This window comes from Dissoconium aciculare (genome assembly GCF_010015565.1).
Source record: "Dissoconium aciculare CBS 342.82 unplaced genomic scaffold K489scaffold_10, whole genome shotgun sequence".
Classification (NCBI taxonomy): domain Eukaryota; kingdom Fungi; phylum Ascomycota; class Dothideomycetes; order Mycosphaerellales; family Dissoconiaceae; genus Dissoconium; species Dissoconium aciculare.
In genome coordinates, this window is record NW_022984960.1 from 733,288 (window position 1) to 747,536 (window position 14,249).

The 14,249-nt window shown below is 52.2% G+C and overlaps 3 protein-coding genes across 3 annotated transcripts; all 3 read right to left on the reverse strand.

The window, feature by feature from the left end:
* Window positions 1-118: 118 nt before the first annotated feature.
* On the reverse strand, window positions 119-899 carry K489DRAFT_40962 (uncharacterized protein). Its single transcript, XM_033607609.1, has one exon. It carries the CDS (start codon window positions 648-650, stop codon window positions 189-191), a length of 462 nt encoding a protein of 153 aa, XP_033457758.1. The 5' UTR covers window positions 651-899; the 3' UTR covers window positions 119-188.
* Window positions 643-3,631, reverse strand: K489DRAFT_293379 (uncharacterized protein; the record flags this gene model as incomplete). The annotated part of the gene is made up of 3 exons (XM_033600249.1): window positions 643-824; window positions 904-2,956; window positions 3,086-3,631. Coding segments are annotated over 3 exons (2,781 nt in total), but the record flags the coding sequence as incomplete, so codon positions are not given.
* Window positions 3,632-7,091: 3,460 nt separating this feature from the next.
* On the reverse strand, window positions 7,092-14,204 carry K489DRAFT_382663 (uncharacterized protein). The gene has a single exon (XM_033605431.1). The coding sequence runs from the start codon at window positions 13,973-13,975 to the stop codon at window positions 7,511-7,513; it is 6,465 nt and encodes a 2,154-aa protein (XP_033457760.1). The 5' UTR covers window positions 13,976-14,204; the 3' UTR covers window positions 7,092-7,510.
* Between the last annotated feature and the right edge of the window lie 45 nt (window positions 14,205-14,249).

Here is a 14,249-nt window from a genome sequence, read left to right on the forward strand (position 1 = left end):
TTGTTGTGTGTAAGATCACTGAAATATCGAGCACGTGCAGTGTATAGGCTGAATGGACCACGTTCAATACGAGTTCAATGGGCGGGAAGCATAAGGTACGCGACAAGTGATGTGAAAGTAGAGTCAAAAATCAAATCAAAAATCGGGAATCATATTCGCTACCAAAAGACACAACCGCACTCGCATTTTCATCTTCTCATTCCAGCTTGCCAAAAGATTTTTTTCGCAACTAGATTACGACTTAAATCGTCACCACAAAGTGCCAAAAGCGCACTCTCCGTGACGGTCGTAAGCCATAACTCGGAGAAGTCCGTAAGAAACAAACGTGATTCTATCCATTGGGGGTCCGTCAAGTATTCTGGCTGTATCTTTCTTGAAGGCAAAAATGTTCTGGACTTTGTGCAGACGAAAGGTTTTCCGCTCCAAAGGGTCGTTTCGGAGGCGTGTTCGTGATAAGGGTATTGTATGGAGAGGGTGTGAGGGAGAAGTCGGAACGCGTGGGATCGACATCGTTGACCATCACGTGTGATGGACAGGGATGCCGTCCAAGAATGGGTCGCTCTACTCGAAATGGCAAGCGAGCAGCTAGCGCACTCGGGGATGGCGGAAGGATGGAGGGAGAAGCTCGGCGAAAGCTCATGTGAGAACATATTCGGAGCCGCGTTTGAGACGTTTGTCCAGCAGCAAACCGAGGTCGGCCAGGACGAAGCGGCATATGTAGAAACTGAAGAATTCGGCCGCGTGGCGAATGCCCATCTCCAGACCCACGTGGGTTTGTGAGGAGTGTCTGAGGCCTGGGTCTTCGACTTGTCGGGCGATTTGATCTGCAGGGAACATTCAGGTCAGCACACGCGGCTCGGGATGAAAAATCGAATAGTCAACGGAGATGCAATTGTCACTTACCAAGGACTTGCGCGCCCTCGAACAGTCGAGCAAGGGAGTTGACGTATTCCTTATTCGCGCCCTCGAAAATGACGTTTCGTGATTCGCGCTTCTGCCCGCGGATATCGACGGGGACGAAACTAGTCATCGGAACGGAGGGAACATTGTGCTGATCTCGCTCTGCGGGTGACTTAACTTTGCTCGCACCGCTGTTGAGCGGAGTGCCTGAGCTCTTGTTGCGGAGCTTACGCCACGACGAGACGAAGCCCTTACCCGAATTGCTCTTGTGAGCCTTGTCAGTAGTGTGTTCGACGCCAGATGCACCGCCCTCAGAATTCGCGGGCATGGGCGCGGCATCCTTGAAAGAAGCCGCAGCACCATGGAGGCCAACGTCGTTGCCGAGCTTCTTGGCGAGCACCGGTTGTACGCGCTCCAACACTTCTTCGAAGCTCTGCAATTCAACCAGGATGGCGTCCGCGTCATAGGTATCAACGCCAGCAAGTCGGCCAAGCGCCGCCGTCAGCAAGTCACAGTTAGCCACCTTGTCTTCAACGAGCTTCAGCTTGACACCCTGGGTCTGCCACACCTCGCGCGCGACGAAGAGCTTGGTCGTAACAAAGCCGCCGCGAACATGTGTCATGCTCGTGGCAAGGTTTCGCATCAACCAAAACGGCCGGAGGAGGAATGATTCGGGACACGGCTCAAGGGCAGGAGGGTGGAGCACTTGGTTGGATGATTTTGGCGTTGTTGACAATGTCGTGTCAAATAAGTACATTCCACCATTGTGTTGTCCGTCGAAGCTTGGTCCGAAGGACGGCAAGGTGGCACGTTGGGAAGTCATGGGATTGGGTTGCCGCCTGGCTCCAACGTACGGGGCGAAAGTTGAACTCATAGGTGTGATGATGGGATGCGAGTCAGTGTCCGGAGACGCCAAAAGGAGCGTGTGACCGGTGTGTTCCTTGAGACTCGCTGAGGACATATTCTTCCTGATCAATGTGGGTCTCTCTGGAATCGAATGTTGAGGACTGTCGTAGACATGCGAGTACTCGATGGCTGGAGTGAGCATCGTTCTGCTCATATCGCTTCCGGCAGAACGCACTTCAAAGGGTGATGTTTGTGGAGCGTGCTCATATCTAGGGTCCAAGGACCCTGGCTGCAACGTATCGCCGAGCTGAGATGCTTGCTCGGGCATCGCCTGAAACTCATCCTCCTCAAGAAAAGGACTTCCTGGATGATGGAACGTAGAAGCTCTCTTCCTCAGCTCTAGCCGATTGGATGTTTCAATCTTGAGTTGTTTCGCATTCTGCCCAGATAACCTACGATTCCTCACACCCGAAGCGGAAGCTGAAGGTTCAGGCAATGATATCCTTGGAGTTCCGTTTGCGGCGGGCAGCGCAGTGCTATCAGGTCGAACGACTCCACCATTGACCAGGAAACGCGAGGAGAATTCGTCTTCCGCGACTGTAGAGAGGGAAGTTGCAGCTGTAGCCCGATCAGATGCCTGTGAACTCTGCCAAGTGCTTCGCGAATACCCACTGGAGTCAGATTGGCGAGGTACCGCAGACCTTGATTGGAGATCAAAATTGAATCCCTGCCCGTATTCATCTGTTGCGCCGTCATGGACTCGTCCTGGTTCTTCGACATCTCGCTGTTCAGGGCTCTGTTCACTATAGGAAGGCACAGCTTCGTGCGTCTGGTCACTTCCACCGCTGTGAATGGCCTGCTGTTCCAGCCGAGAAGCCGTTTCTCGTCTTCGACGAGCTTCTAAATCAGGCTCGAAGCCTTCATTGTATGCCGCTTCGACAGCGGCATCAAAAGCGGCATCGAAATCGGGATCAGTGTTGCCACTTGTGCCTCGGATGTGTCGTCTTCGAAGCCCTCGCTCCGAGGATACAGAATGCACAGATGATGCAGATGAGCCTGACTCGTCGATAGTGTCCAGCCATGACGTCGACTCATCACTGTTCGCTCGACTCCTAGCGGCGGCGTTTGAAGCCGGCAGTCGAGGGGCGACGGTGGTCTGTGACGTTCCAGTCTGTAACTGGCCTTCAGGCAGCCGGTCCGCAGCTGACGGCTTCTTTGGCGAGAGTGACAGCGGCATTGGTACAATCTGGCTCTGTTCGGGGAGATGGAGGTTGACCGGTTTTGATTTCAAAGGTTGAGGTTGGTCTACGAGTAGTAAAGGTGCGTCCGGGACCATAACCATGGATGTCATACCCGCACCCGTCGCGACCAACGGCTGCGCACGCACCGAGCCATGGTTGTCCGAACGTGCCAGAGTTCCAGAGGCCGAGCCCCCCGAGTTGCGAACACCTTGCGACGGAGACTGAGCTGCAACTCCCGATGAAAATAATCCAGTGGCAGCATCATCTCTCATATTCGCAAGCGATGAGCTATCTTGTCCTATTGTTGGACTCTGTGCTGCCCCATCAGCGAAAGATGGTCGGGGCGGCAGGCCTTTTCCATCCGCTGTGTCCGGGCGAGCATCCACGAGCTGCTCGAGCTCCTCAATCCTGTTGCTGTAAGCTGATCTGATCTCCTCGAGCTTCCTCTTGTCATCTTCTCCTGATGTACGTTCCATGACCAGGTGCAAGAGATGACAAGCATCGCCATAAGACTCTAGTGCGCCCTCATAATTTAGGGCATTGTCAAGGAGCACAGCAGTATTTGCCTGCTGCAGAGCCTTGGCAAGCATGGCTTTCTTGTCACTTTCAGCTTGACTGCGCTTCCGAGGCGCCCTTTGCGCCGACGCTGCTTCTGGCAGGGTCTGCTCAGCCCCGTATGATGGCCGTGATCGCGTCTCAGCCGTGCTTCCGTATACATCGGTCTCATATTGTCTCCCAGCGTTCAAATCTTCTCCCGCCCCACTTCGTGACAAGCTGTGCGCAGATGCAAACCCAGGTTCATTCTGTGAATAGACTTCCTGCGAAGTAGGACCATCACTCTGCGCGAATGCGCTTGTAAATGTAAGCCCGGCTGGGACATCATCTAATGCCTGTGCTCCATCCACGTTCGAGCCTGCGACGGTTGGTGCGGCACGAATGGGAGGCAAGGCAGTGAGTGACGAATTCGCTCGGTGGCGAGCTGGACTGATGGGCATCGATCCCAACTCTCGCCGCGCTTCTTTTCGAGGTGATGCGGTTTGTCGTGGGACTCTTGAGTCGGACAAGGATCGCGTGTCGATGAGTGAGGGAGAAGCGACATTGCTGTTTGACCTGTGCCTGTGCTGGCCTGAAGAGATATTCGAATTCATGGAGTGTGCGAATTGTGATGCATGGCTAAGCTCGCTGATATCCTGTGATGCCATTGTTGCTGATCCGTCTGCTATAACATTTTGTTTGTGCGGCAGGCCCTGCAGCGTCGATCCTGATGATAGCTCTCCTCTTCGGGAGGTACTCTCGCCTGTCGCGGTCCGCGGCCTCATAACAGAGCGCGGATCCTGTGCAACGGATGTCGTAACAGTGTCCGCCCGCATCCAAGAATCAGGTGCGCTGGGATCCGCATAGACGTCCGAAGCAAACGTCGTGATCGGTGCGACCTGCATGAAGGATAGGTCCCTTCCTCCGTGGTATCTTTTATGACAACGGATCGCCTCCCGCGTCAGAGTCCTTGTTCCAGGTTTAGTTCTGTTGCACCCTCTTGCGCAGTTGCGCAATCATATATGGCACTTGGTTTATCAAAAGGTTGCGTTGAGTATATTACGCTGTCCACGAGGACTCGGCAGTCCAATATTCTTGTCTCTTTGACACGTCGTCGAGGCAATCAAGACCCAACGCACAATATCTCAATGGCCAAGCCGAGTACGTCGCACTTGTCGCCAGATCGTTTCGTTTTCAAGCTGAAAGTGTCCAGTGTATGTCGCTGCAAGCAGGCCAGGCTAGAGCTCTTTCGATCTGATGCGCACTGTCGCGAGGTCGTATGCGCGTCAAACTGCCTGCAAAGACATGTCCTTGCAGCGATAGCGTTCGTGCGAGGAAAGAGAGCACGCGTGACCGGTTCAAAGGACTAATCGTATGCGATTCGAAAGGTCGCAGTGATTGTAGTGATCCCGGCCTGAGGCGACTGAACAGCGCACTTTGCCGATGAACCGAAAAATGGCAAGCTGGAGGCCGCCTGACAGATACCGGATGGCCGAGAGTCCGCTCTCGTGTGGCGTGGCGACGAGACTGTGGAGTTGCGGGCGAAAGAGGCCAGAGGTCACGAAGAGCAAGATGGTTGTGGTTATGCAAGACGAGATGCGCGACCAAAATCGTCGTCAGGGTCGTATGTATGAAAGTGCAGGGCAGTCCAGTACAGAAGCGGGAGTGGTGCAGCCGCGACGACGGCAAAGGCGGCGGTCTAGGAGTGAAAAGCAACCTTGGAACGTGGAGGAGGAGGCAGGGGTATTGACAGTAGACAGACTATCTACATAGCACGGTACTGTATCTTCTGGTTATTTTCAATAGCGCACTATGCCGCACTTCCCACTATGAACTGTCGCTATTAAAACTTTGCTACAGATATGAAAACCCCGTGAACTCATTGTCGTTCGCGGGATCTCGATGCTTTTGTCGAGGCGCTGTGCATCCGACACCCACACAAGCTCCACATCAAGGCTGCTGTGATCCCTCCTGAACTATCACGAGCGACAGCACTAGAAGACATGCATGCAGAATGGCGCAGGACGCTGCTTTATCTCCGACTGCTGCAGTAATAATAATGACACCTGACGCGCCGCCTTAATCCTGCACCGTATCATTTTTAGTACGAATTATGGATTGCTACCCACTTTTCAGGGGTATAGCTCCACGATATCGCAAGTGTGAACACGAGAAGAGTTACAAGTCGTAGACGGCGCAAGGCCACTCATCCATTGACGACCATGGTACCTCTCCCAACGTACCACCCGGAAAATGAGAACGGCGTGAGAATGTTTTATGTAGCCATCAAGCGAAACCGAACTCTGAATCGAATCGCACTTAAGGCTACTTGTACATTGTAGCGTATCTTCGGACTGCCCTTCCGCGCACTCCTCCTTGATCCTTCCATGCTGCAATATCGCTCAATGCGAGGAGCACAGGGCAACAGAGATTGATTTACGAGCGCGCCTACGCCTTTCAGGCTTGTCCCGTTTGGCCCAACACGTCGCCGATTGCGAACTGCGACCCTCCGAGCATTGCGATGTGGGTATCATTGGAGCTCGGCCTCTGTCGTAGATGCATGTGTACTAGTGTAGCAAATCCAGGTGTATGCGCACCTGCGTTTGTGCATCTGTACCGCCCCCCCAACAACAATCGGGAGAGTGGACACTTCCAAGCTTGGTCCTGCCCTAAGAACACGAACACTGTCCAGGTGCGCACATGCACACGATCGTCCCAACTTATGGACTCGCGGTGAGCACGATCATCCTGATATCAGACTCGCAGGCACGCTGCTGTGCATCATCACTGATGATCAACTTGGTGCCGCGCCAGTCGTGCGCTATTGACTGAGCAGTCTCTTAGCCTGTTGTCTCCTTTGCCCCTCTCGCAGTGATGAGGGAATTCGCGATGGGGCCAGGGGTTCCCACGAATCATCATACCGTAGAGGGGCGCTAGCTACCCACCAGACCGGAAACATCCCGCAGAACGCGCACAGTATTCGTGCAACCAGGAAACAAGTTGACACGCCCGCCAGTGTATAGAACCCAGCATGACTTTTGCTATCAAGAAGTTGGAAATGAATAGAGATATGATCAATGCCATGCTGGAGTCGACTTTGTTGCGCCAGGTCGCCGCGTAGATCTATGCTGCTTTCTACGGCTGTCCGACACCAGACGTGCCGGAGAGCACTGACATCAATATTTAGTGATCATCGTATAGCCACGAGGAAATGAGTTCGATGAAAAGGCGTGTTGCGTGTGCAATCCGGTCCATGTGCTTGTAACGGACAATAGTGGGATTGATGAGACGATCGGATAGGAGCAACGGCGTTTGGGACCGCGCAAGCGACCGACCAGAAGACGCACGTACACATTGCGAATGGCGCCAGGCCGATCATGGGATATTTATGGGCCGGGAGGTGATCCATGATTGCGAGTTGAGACTTGCACATATCAACACGCCGTGTCCTCTTCTCGGCGGAAGCGGGTATAGTTGAGCCAGTATTATCGCAAACTATCGCAGAACCCTGTCGCCAGAGGTGCAGGAAATACAGTTACAAAATCGAGTTTCGACTAGTTTCAGATGCATGGTCTGTTCTGTGCGTGTCCGTGCTTAAACCATCCAGTGCATGAGTGCAAAACAACATGGTGAGAAAGTAACGAAGAGTCACAATGTAAGCTAATGCAGATTTCGATGCATTCGATTATCCTCATTCTTACCATTGAAGCCGCCTAAAAATGTACATAGCTTGAAAAACTCGACCAAAAATCACCTGCAGTCGTGTATTCGACATGACTAGGTAGGTATCCATAGGCACGCCTGCATATGCTAGCGAATGTGGTGAACAATGTGGTTAGGAAAGTCTCTCAGACATAGCCCAGATCCAAATAGGCGGCATAGACGTAAGACGGAAGCGAGCTGACATGTCTGATCTCGTGAAATGAAAGCGATATCAAGGTGGGGTCTCAATAATAACTCTCACTCTCCGAGAACCTGAAAATGAATGATCACAGCGTCTCCCATCCTCCATAGTTGTGGTCAGCCTCGAGCTTACGAGCAATGACCGTGGGAATGAGGTGATTTAGCCAAACTTCACGGAAAAGCTTGTCATAGCGGCGCTGATTCAAGAATAGTTGATGATGTCTGCGCAAAGTCGGATCAGGCTCGCCATGTTTGTCCAAGTATGGCGCCTGATGGAAGCCCCCCTGTCCAGGACCGTGGGCAAAGAGGACGTAACATTTGCGAATGTTGATGAAAATGCCGACCTTCTCGCCGTGCTTTTCGAGGTGCTGGAACACGCCGCCTACCTTGCACACCTTGCCGTTGATGCTACGCCGCACTGTACAGCATACGGCCTGCGAGCAAAAGATCTCGCCGCACATCAAGCAGACCGCCGGATCAGAGATCTCTTTGCCGGTGGTCGGACATTTTCGTCGTGCAACTTCTTCAGTCAGCGTGTCATAGTTCTTAGGGAGGCCGACGAGTTCAAGGATTGTGGGATGCGCAAGCGAAATGACCCGCCGATCATCTTGGTTGAGGCTCTTGAGAATTTGAGCATGTGAAAGCCATGTGCTTGTGATATTCTGTAGTCGCTCTCCAGCGGTGGATGAGATGTAAATGCCGCAGAGGTCGTCGATTGTGGCGATGTGCAACAGCTTGGTCAAGCGATATAGCTCCGAGGCTTCTGGATCAATGTCGTAAGGGCACTTGAACTCCAGTCCGTATCGAATGTACATCAGGATGAGGCTTTTCCGGAGAAACGGCAGTGCGTATTTCTCGACCAGGTGATAGAGTGTGCTGACTTGTTCATCAATCCATGGGATGTTTTCGAACCGCCTGTCCTCAAAGTCCATGCCCAGCAATGCGAGGCGGAAGTTTTCTCGATTTTTGGAAGTCTTACCTCTCAGCGAGGCAAAGAGTGGATCTGTCATGCTTGTCGTTTTCACAATCTCCTTGCACACAAATATCGTTTTGACGATTTCTGCCCAATAACATAACTGAATCATCAAGCTTGCTTGAGCGACATTCGGTGCCTTGATAGACATCCACTGTACCATGAAGAGAAATATGTCTTCCTGCAGAAGCGGCACGTAATCTTCTTGGCTGATATCTTCGAGGCCAAATATCTGGCAATGCATCAGCACGCGGCTGGCATATGTCTCCTTAACAACTGCGCTCGAGCCCGGACGAACAACGTGCATCGAGAGGTATGACTCGATGGTCTCAGAGAGGACGCGGAGGTGAATCACCGATTGCTCCGACAAGTCCGAAATCATGCATGTGGACAGCTGAGCACCCGCAACACCACGGCTGGCGATCTCTAAAGCGGAAATCGACATGCCAAAGGTCCGGCATAGGGCTGGAAGAGGATTGCTTCCTGTTGCATTAGGGTCCTGGATGCCTCCAATAACGTGAGAAATGTTCTTCTCCATTCGTTCATAGGCAATCCAGAGCTCTTTCGCTTTCCCTTGCTCAGCGGTCATCTCCAGATCCGCGGCTGTGCTCGAAGCTGGGGTGGTGACGGCGCTGGTCCCGAACAGACGAGACCATGTAAGGGCCATGCGACTTGTCGGCTGAATCCGCAAAGCACCGAAAGCCTCTGTGTTGAGTGCTTGCATACTTCCAAATAAGGACGTGGAGAACATGCTTTGGAGGTACTCCTGGTATTTTTGGGATTCGTCCAACTCTCGTGAGTTAGGTGCAAAAGTGCTGGCACTCTGGAAAAGTCCCCCTGTCTCGTGGAAAAACGGGACCTTATCTCGATGTAATTGACCTTCGTCGTCGCTGTCGCTGGACATTTCAGCTAGCCATGCACCAAATTCCTGCGCGGCGTGGAGCTCATGTTCGTGAGCGCATTCCTTCGTCCTCCACGCGATGGGCAAGAACATGTTTCCCAAAGCTTTACACAGCGGGCAGACGAACTCATAGGGCTCTTCGGGTCGCTCGGGATGGTTTCGAGATATCTGCTGCTGATGACGGCGTGATGTGGCTGCGCTGTAAAGCTCAAAGCAGTGGAAATGCATCATGTGCCCACAGCTTGTACCAACTGGATTGGGGGAACTGGATTCATGAGGAAACCCTTTGGACAGATCCTGCCGCTCGTAGACAGACATTGTTCCATCGGATGCAATTTTGTGAACTTCTTTTCGATTCTCGCCGGAGACGCCAAATGGGCGGATGCTCTCAGCAGATCGATCGAGACTCACTGGTGTTTCGATCACCTCTTTTACAAAGTCATGATCGTGGAGCGGAGTCGACCGCAGAATGCTGCTCTGACCAATATGCTCGAAAACACCGTAGAGGCGTTGATCATCCGTTTCCTCCTGACATAGTATGCAGGTTCCGGTAGGAAAATTCCATGTTCTACGTTCATCGGTAGCGTCTGCGCCCATAGCATCATTCATGTCATCGTCGTAATCGGCGGACTCCTCTTCGAAGCCCGCAAGACCCTGATGTTGCAGGAAGCTTTCCTGTTGCTGTTTCATTTGCGCCATTATTCGAGCTTGGCGTGCCTTGGCTTCCATCCTTTTCTTTTCCTTGTCCTCGCCGGAAGGCATTGACGGTGAAGAAGTCTCGCCACGATCGAGTTTAGCGGCAAGGTTTGCTAACGCTGGGTCGCTGCTCGGCTCAAGTTGCATTTTCCGAAGTACATGTAAGATCGCTGGCTGACATGACGGGAATTGTGCACTTGCATTAAGATCAAATAGTAACTTCATGAGCGACGGCGCAGTTGGCCTTTCAAGAGTGGCAAAATGCGTAAAGCTTCCTTCTGGTTCCTCTCGGTCCTCCATCAGTGCTACGTGGAGCAGATGTAAGGTGGTGTGCAGAAATGTTTCGATCCGAGTCGAAGGTACTTTGTCTGTGCCCTTCACGGCATCTCGAGCGAAGGTAATGGCAGCCGCAATTATTTGACAGAAAAGCGGCGTCCGTGTAAAGGCCGAGAGATGTGAGAAAATGCCGGTTTCGATACGCGCCAGTTTGGGTTCGTAAACCACGTTATCGACATTCTTTCCGGTTTTGCGAGCCATGTGTTTCTTGTAAATCATCTCAGCCTCTTCTCTCTGATTTCGCGAATAATGAGCATAATAGGGGTCGACGAGCTCGACGTGATCAGCAATGAGCTCAAATGTGCCAGTGTCAGAAAGGCCCTCTGGGGCACGATATTTGGTCATGCTCTCGAGCACGCGGTTAAAGTCATCTGATTCGCCGACCTTCTCCGTCACTCTGCTCCCTAGTTCGCTGAACGACAGCGGCTTGAAGCACAGTGCATGAGCGATGTCGTGCTGTAGAATTCGATCATGAAGTGCACGCTCGTCGAGGCCAGTCAAAAGATTACCACGCTCACTCAATGCGATCACAAGCAAATGCAGAAAGTCCTCCACCACATCAAGTTGCTGTTGTTCCTCGAAGCCTGGAACAAGACTGAAATCCTCGCTGAACCAAGCGGTCATTTGGAAGCGATCGATCATCTGAGCAAGAAAGCGTTCTCCGATTCGCTCTCCCTTGCTTCCGCAAAGGACTAGACCAGTCTGGATCATGATAATGTCCCGCTGGAAGCCCACGTCCCGTTGCGTGACACTCCGATATTGATGAGCCTGGTGGCGAAGAGTGATTCCGTTTCTGACCCACATTGAAGTCTTCATTTGTGCAAGCCATACACAAACACGAAGCGGTGGGTCAAAAACGGCGCTTAAAAGCTCGTCGAACGATAGCGATATGGCAGGAGCTGGTACTCGAGTCGAATTCCAGGGGTCGACAAGATCCGAAGTCGAGAATTGTAGTAGGCTCCGCATGTCCCCTCGTGAGAGTGTCCTGGCGTCTTCGATCAGCCACGATAGTAAGTAGTGCAAAGGGTGATGAAAGCTCATGGGTTCGGATTGCACGACATATTTCGGGACTTTGTAAATATGGTCTGCGCGTGGAAATGGCCCGATTGAGTGCCAGGTCAGATCATGCTTCAACTCGGCGCTAGTAAAGCGCGTGCGCTCACAGCCATACGCATTGATCAGAGTCACTTGCGCCACGGTGCGAATCGCTCTTTGCAAATCTGCCATATTATCATCACCATACCGTCCAGGCTCGAAAGAGGCAGCCACTTGCTTGCAAAGTTTGTTCATGTGTTGCACTATGGCACTCGTGTTAATCCATGCTTCGGACTCATATTCGACATGCTCGCCCATAGCTCGCACATTCGGACATGCGCCTTGATGAAGCTTCACCAAGTCCAGAAATTGAAGGAGATAGCTTTGCTCTTCGCGAAGTTTTCGGTGGATGAAATCGGACTGGAACATGAAGCGCAGATCGGCTAAAAAATGGAACATGCGACGATTAGTCACGACACCGGACTCAAGCGCCAAAGTTGCGTTGGGGTTGACTTTTTCGGGGAAACCGACTTGTCTAGTAGTCAGGAATGTGTACAATATGGCCATGAGGTTAGTTAAGAAGTTACCGCGTTCCACGACATCGGCTGTGATGGTAGGCGTGGTCAATATCTGTAGGCTCAGGTTGATGATAGAGTGGTCAGGCTCCCTATCTGCAATCAGATAGAGTTGTGCGAGCGCTGTGTACAGCCCGGCGAATCGAATCCCAAGGACTGCCTTGTATTTCGGGATGGTCACCACGGTTGTGATGTACAGATGGCGTAAATCAATGCGCAAATTTTTCCACATTCTGAGATCATAGAAGACCAGATAATCCAGCCGCACACGCTGCCAGATATCTTCATATGGCTCTTTTGATTCTATGCGCCGATAGCCTTCTGGGATTTCAAGCCAATGCTCGCTCGGAACCGTCTCGTCGGCCACTTTGATGTTAGGCGTTGCTGGAATGCCGGGAAATGGGTGATCAACCGTCCGACGAGAGATTTGTGCCTCGGCCGCCCATGCACCTGCAGAGCGTAGGCCTCTTGTCTGCTGAGTTTGCGGCTCGCGTTGAGCATGAGTTGGTGGCGGCGGTGGTGGCGGCGGTGGTGCAAGATTGAAGTTCGTCATGGTAGGCTGCAGCGCCTCATCATCGCCATCAACAAAATCAATATCGAGTTCCATATCAGTGTCAACGATAGGCATCATTATGGGCATTTGTTGGGCTTCGTCGTCAACGTCCATGGGCATCATCATCTCTGAAACGTCAACGTCGTCTAAGCCTGTCATCTCGGTTTCTTGCTCTCCAATCACTTCGACTTCAATTTCGACTTCGTCACCGTTCTCGGTGTCGACGGGGACTGTTTGACCCTGCCGTTCTCTCAATTCAATAAGTCCACCCTGCTGTTGAAAAATGGCACGGAGCTCTGCCGCTCGTGCTCGGACTTGAGCTCGTTCTTCGTCTTCATGATCAAAAAGTCCAGCCTCACCGACGAGTTTATGTTCGGCACTGCTGCCAGCATTCCACGGACGTAATAGCTCCTCACACACGAGATTTCTGAGTAGATGCGGTTCATTGCCGATGGCGCAACCGGCGATATCCGCGATCCAATCAATGATCGTGGCACACATTTGTTCTCGAAACGTATCGCGCGATGACCGTATAGTGACAGTGACTTTGATCTGTTCGATGATCGCGGCCATGTCCAAAAGCGTCTTGAGGTCCCTCGAATAGTGGATAATGGAGCGTCCGACACCATCGACCTCCCTGGCCTTCATCAATCCCGCCTTTCTGGTGACTTTGCACGCCTTCGCGACTTGGTCCATAACCTCGTCCATGGTATGTTTCTCATCATTCCAGAGTATCAAGGCAAACTCAGGCTCCTCTTCGATCTCTTCTTCGCCATAGATTGCCTGGGACAGGCGAGCGTTAAGCTCATCTTTTCGTATACTTGCTTCAGTTTTTGGGTCTCTCATCTGCTCTGGCGAGCATGAGAAGACATCACATAAGTAGTCTATGCATCTTGATAATGTGGCCTGCATCGCTTGGACCAGATCATCTGGAAGACGTGGCCCTGCCAAGGCTTCATTCTGCTTGCCGTGGCCATTGTTTCCAACATGTGCATCGTCGTGCCCATAACCCAATGTATGTATCGAACAACGAACTTCTCTTTTCCAGGCTTCCTTGTCTCCACAGTCGCAGCACCCGCTATTCCCCGGCGAGACCTGAATCAGGACCATGTGCCCATCGTGATCACTGCTATCGAAACATCGCGCGCATAAGACACACGTGTCGTCGGCTGCACATGTTTTACAGACATAGCTGCTCTCGCCATTTTTGAAGATGTGTCCGCAGGCTGTCCCTCGAGCGCCCTCGGAATATTCAGCGCCGTCCGTCGCTCCCTGCACTTCGCGAAGAGACCATGGTTTTGAGTTGTCGCTTGGTGGGCCGGTGGGAAAGAAGAACTTCAGGTAGTCGTCACGATTTGCGGCGAGCGATCTGAAAAGTACTCGACGTAGATAGCAGTCCGCGGCATGATTAAAGCGATTCTCGAATGCAGCAGGTTGGAGAAGAAGCTCGCGATTCAGTTGCTCACTAGGTTGCATCAGCATATCGCAGACCGGACTGTGAATCTCTATGGCGAAACAGTTTCGTGTATAGAATGATAATTCGCATTCACGTTGACTGATGCTCGGTTGTGCGTCATCTGCCTTTTGCTGTGGCGATTACTACGGGCAGGCACTTCTGTGACTTTACAGGTGTGCTGGTTGCAGGCACGATTGCCTTTGACAACAATAATGCTCGAAATCAATATGTCATTGCGATGATCAATAGCAACCCAGTCTAAACTGCCTAGTAGGCTGGTTCGAAGCAAGATAATGCCCA

Coding starts and splice junctions, on each gene's coding strand:
- K489DRAFT_40962 (XM_033607609.1), bottom strand. CDS start 650: ATGTTCTCACATGAGCTTTCGCCGAGCTTCTCCCTCCATCCTTCCGCC.
- K489DRAFT_382663 (XM_033605431.1), bottom strand. CDS start 13,975: ATGCTGATGCAACCTAGTGAGCAACTGAATCGCGAGCTTCTTCTCCAA.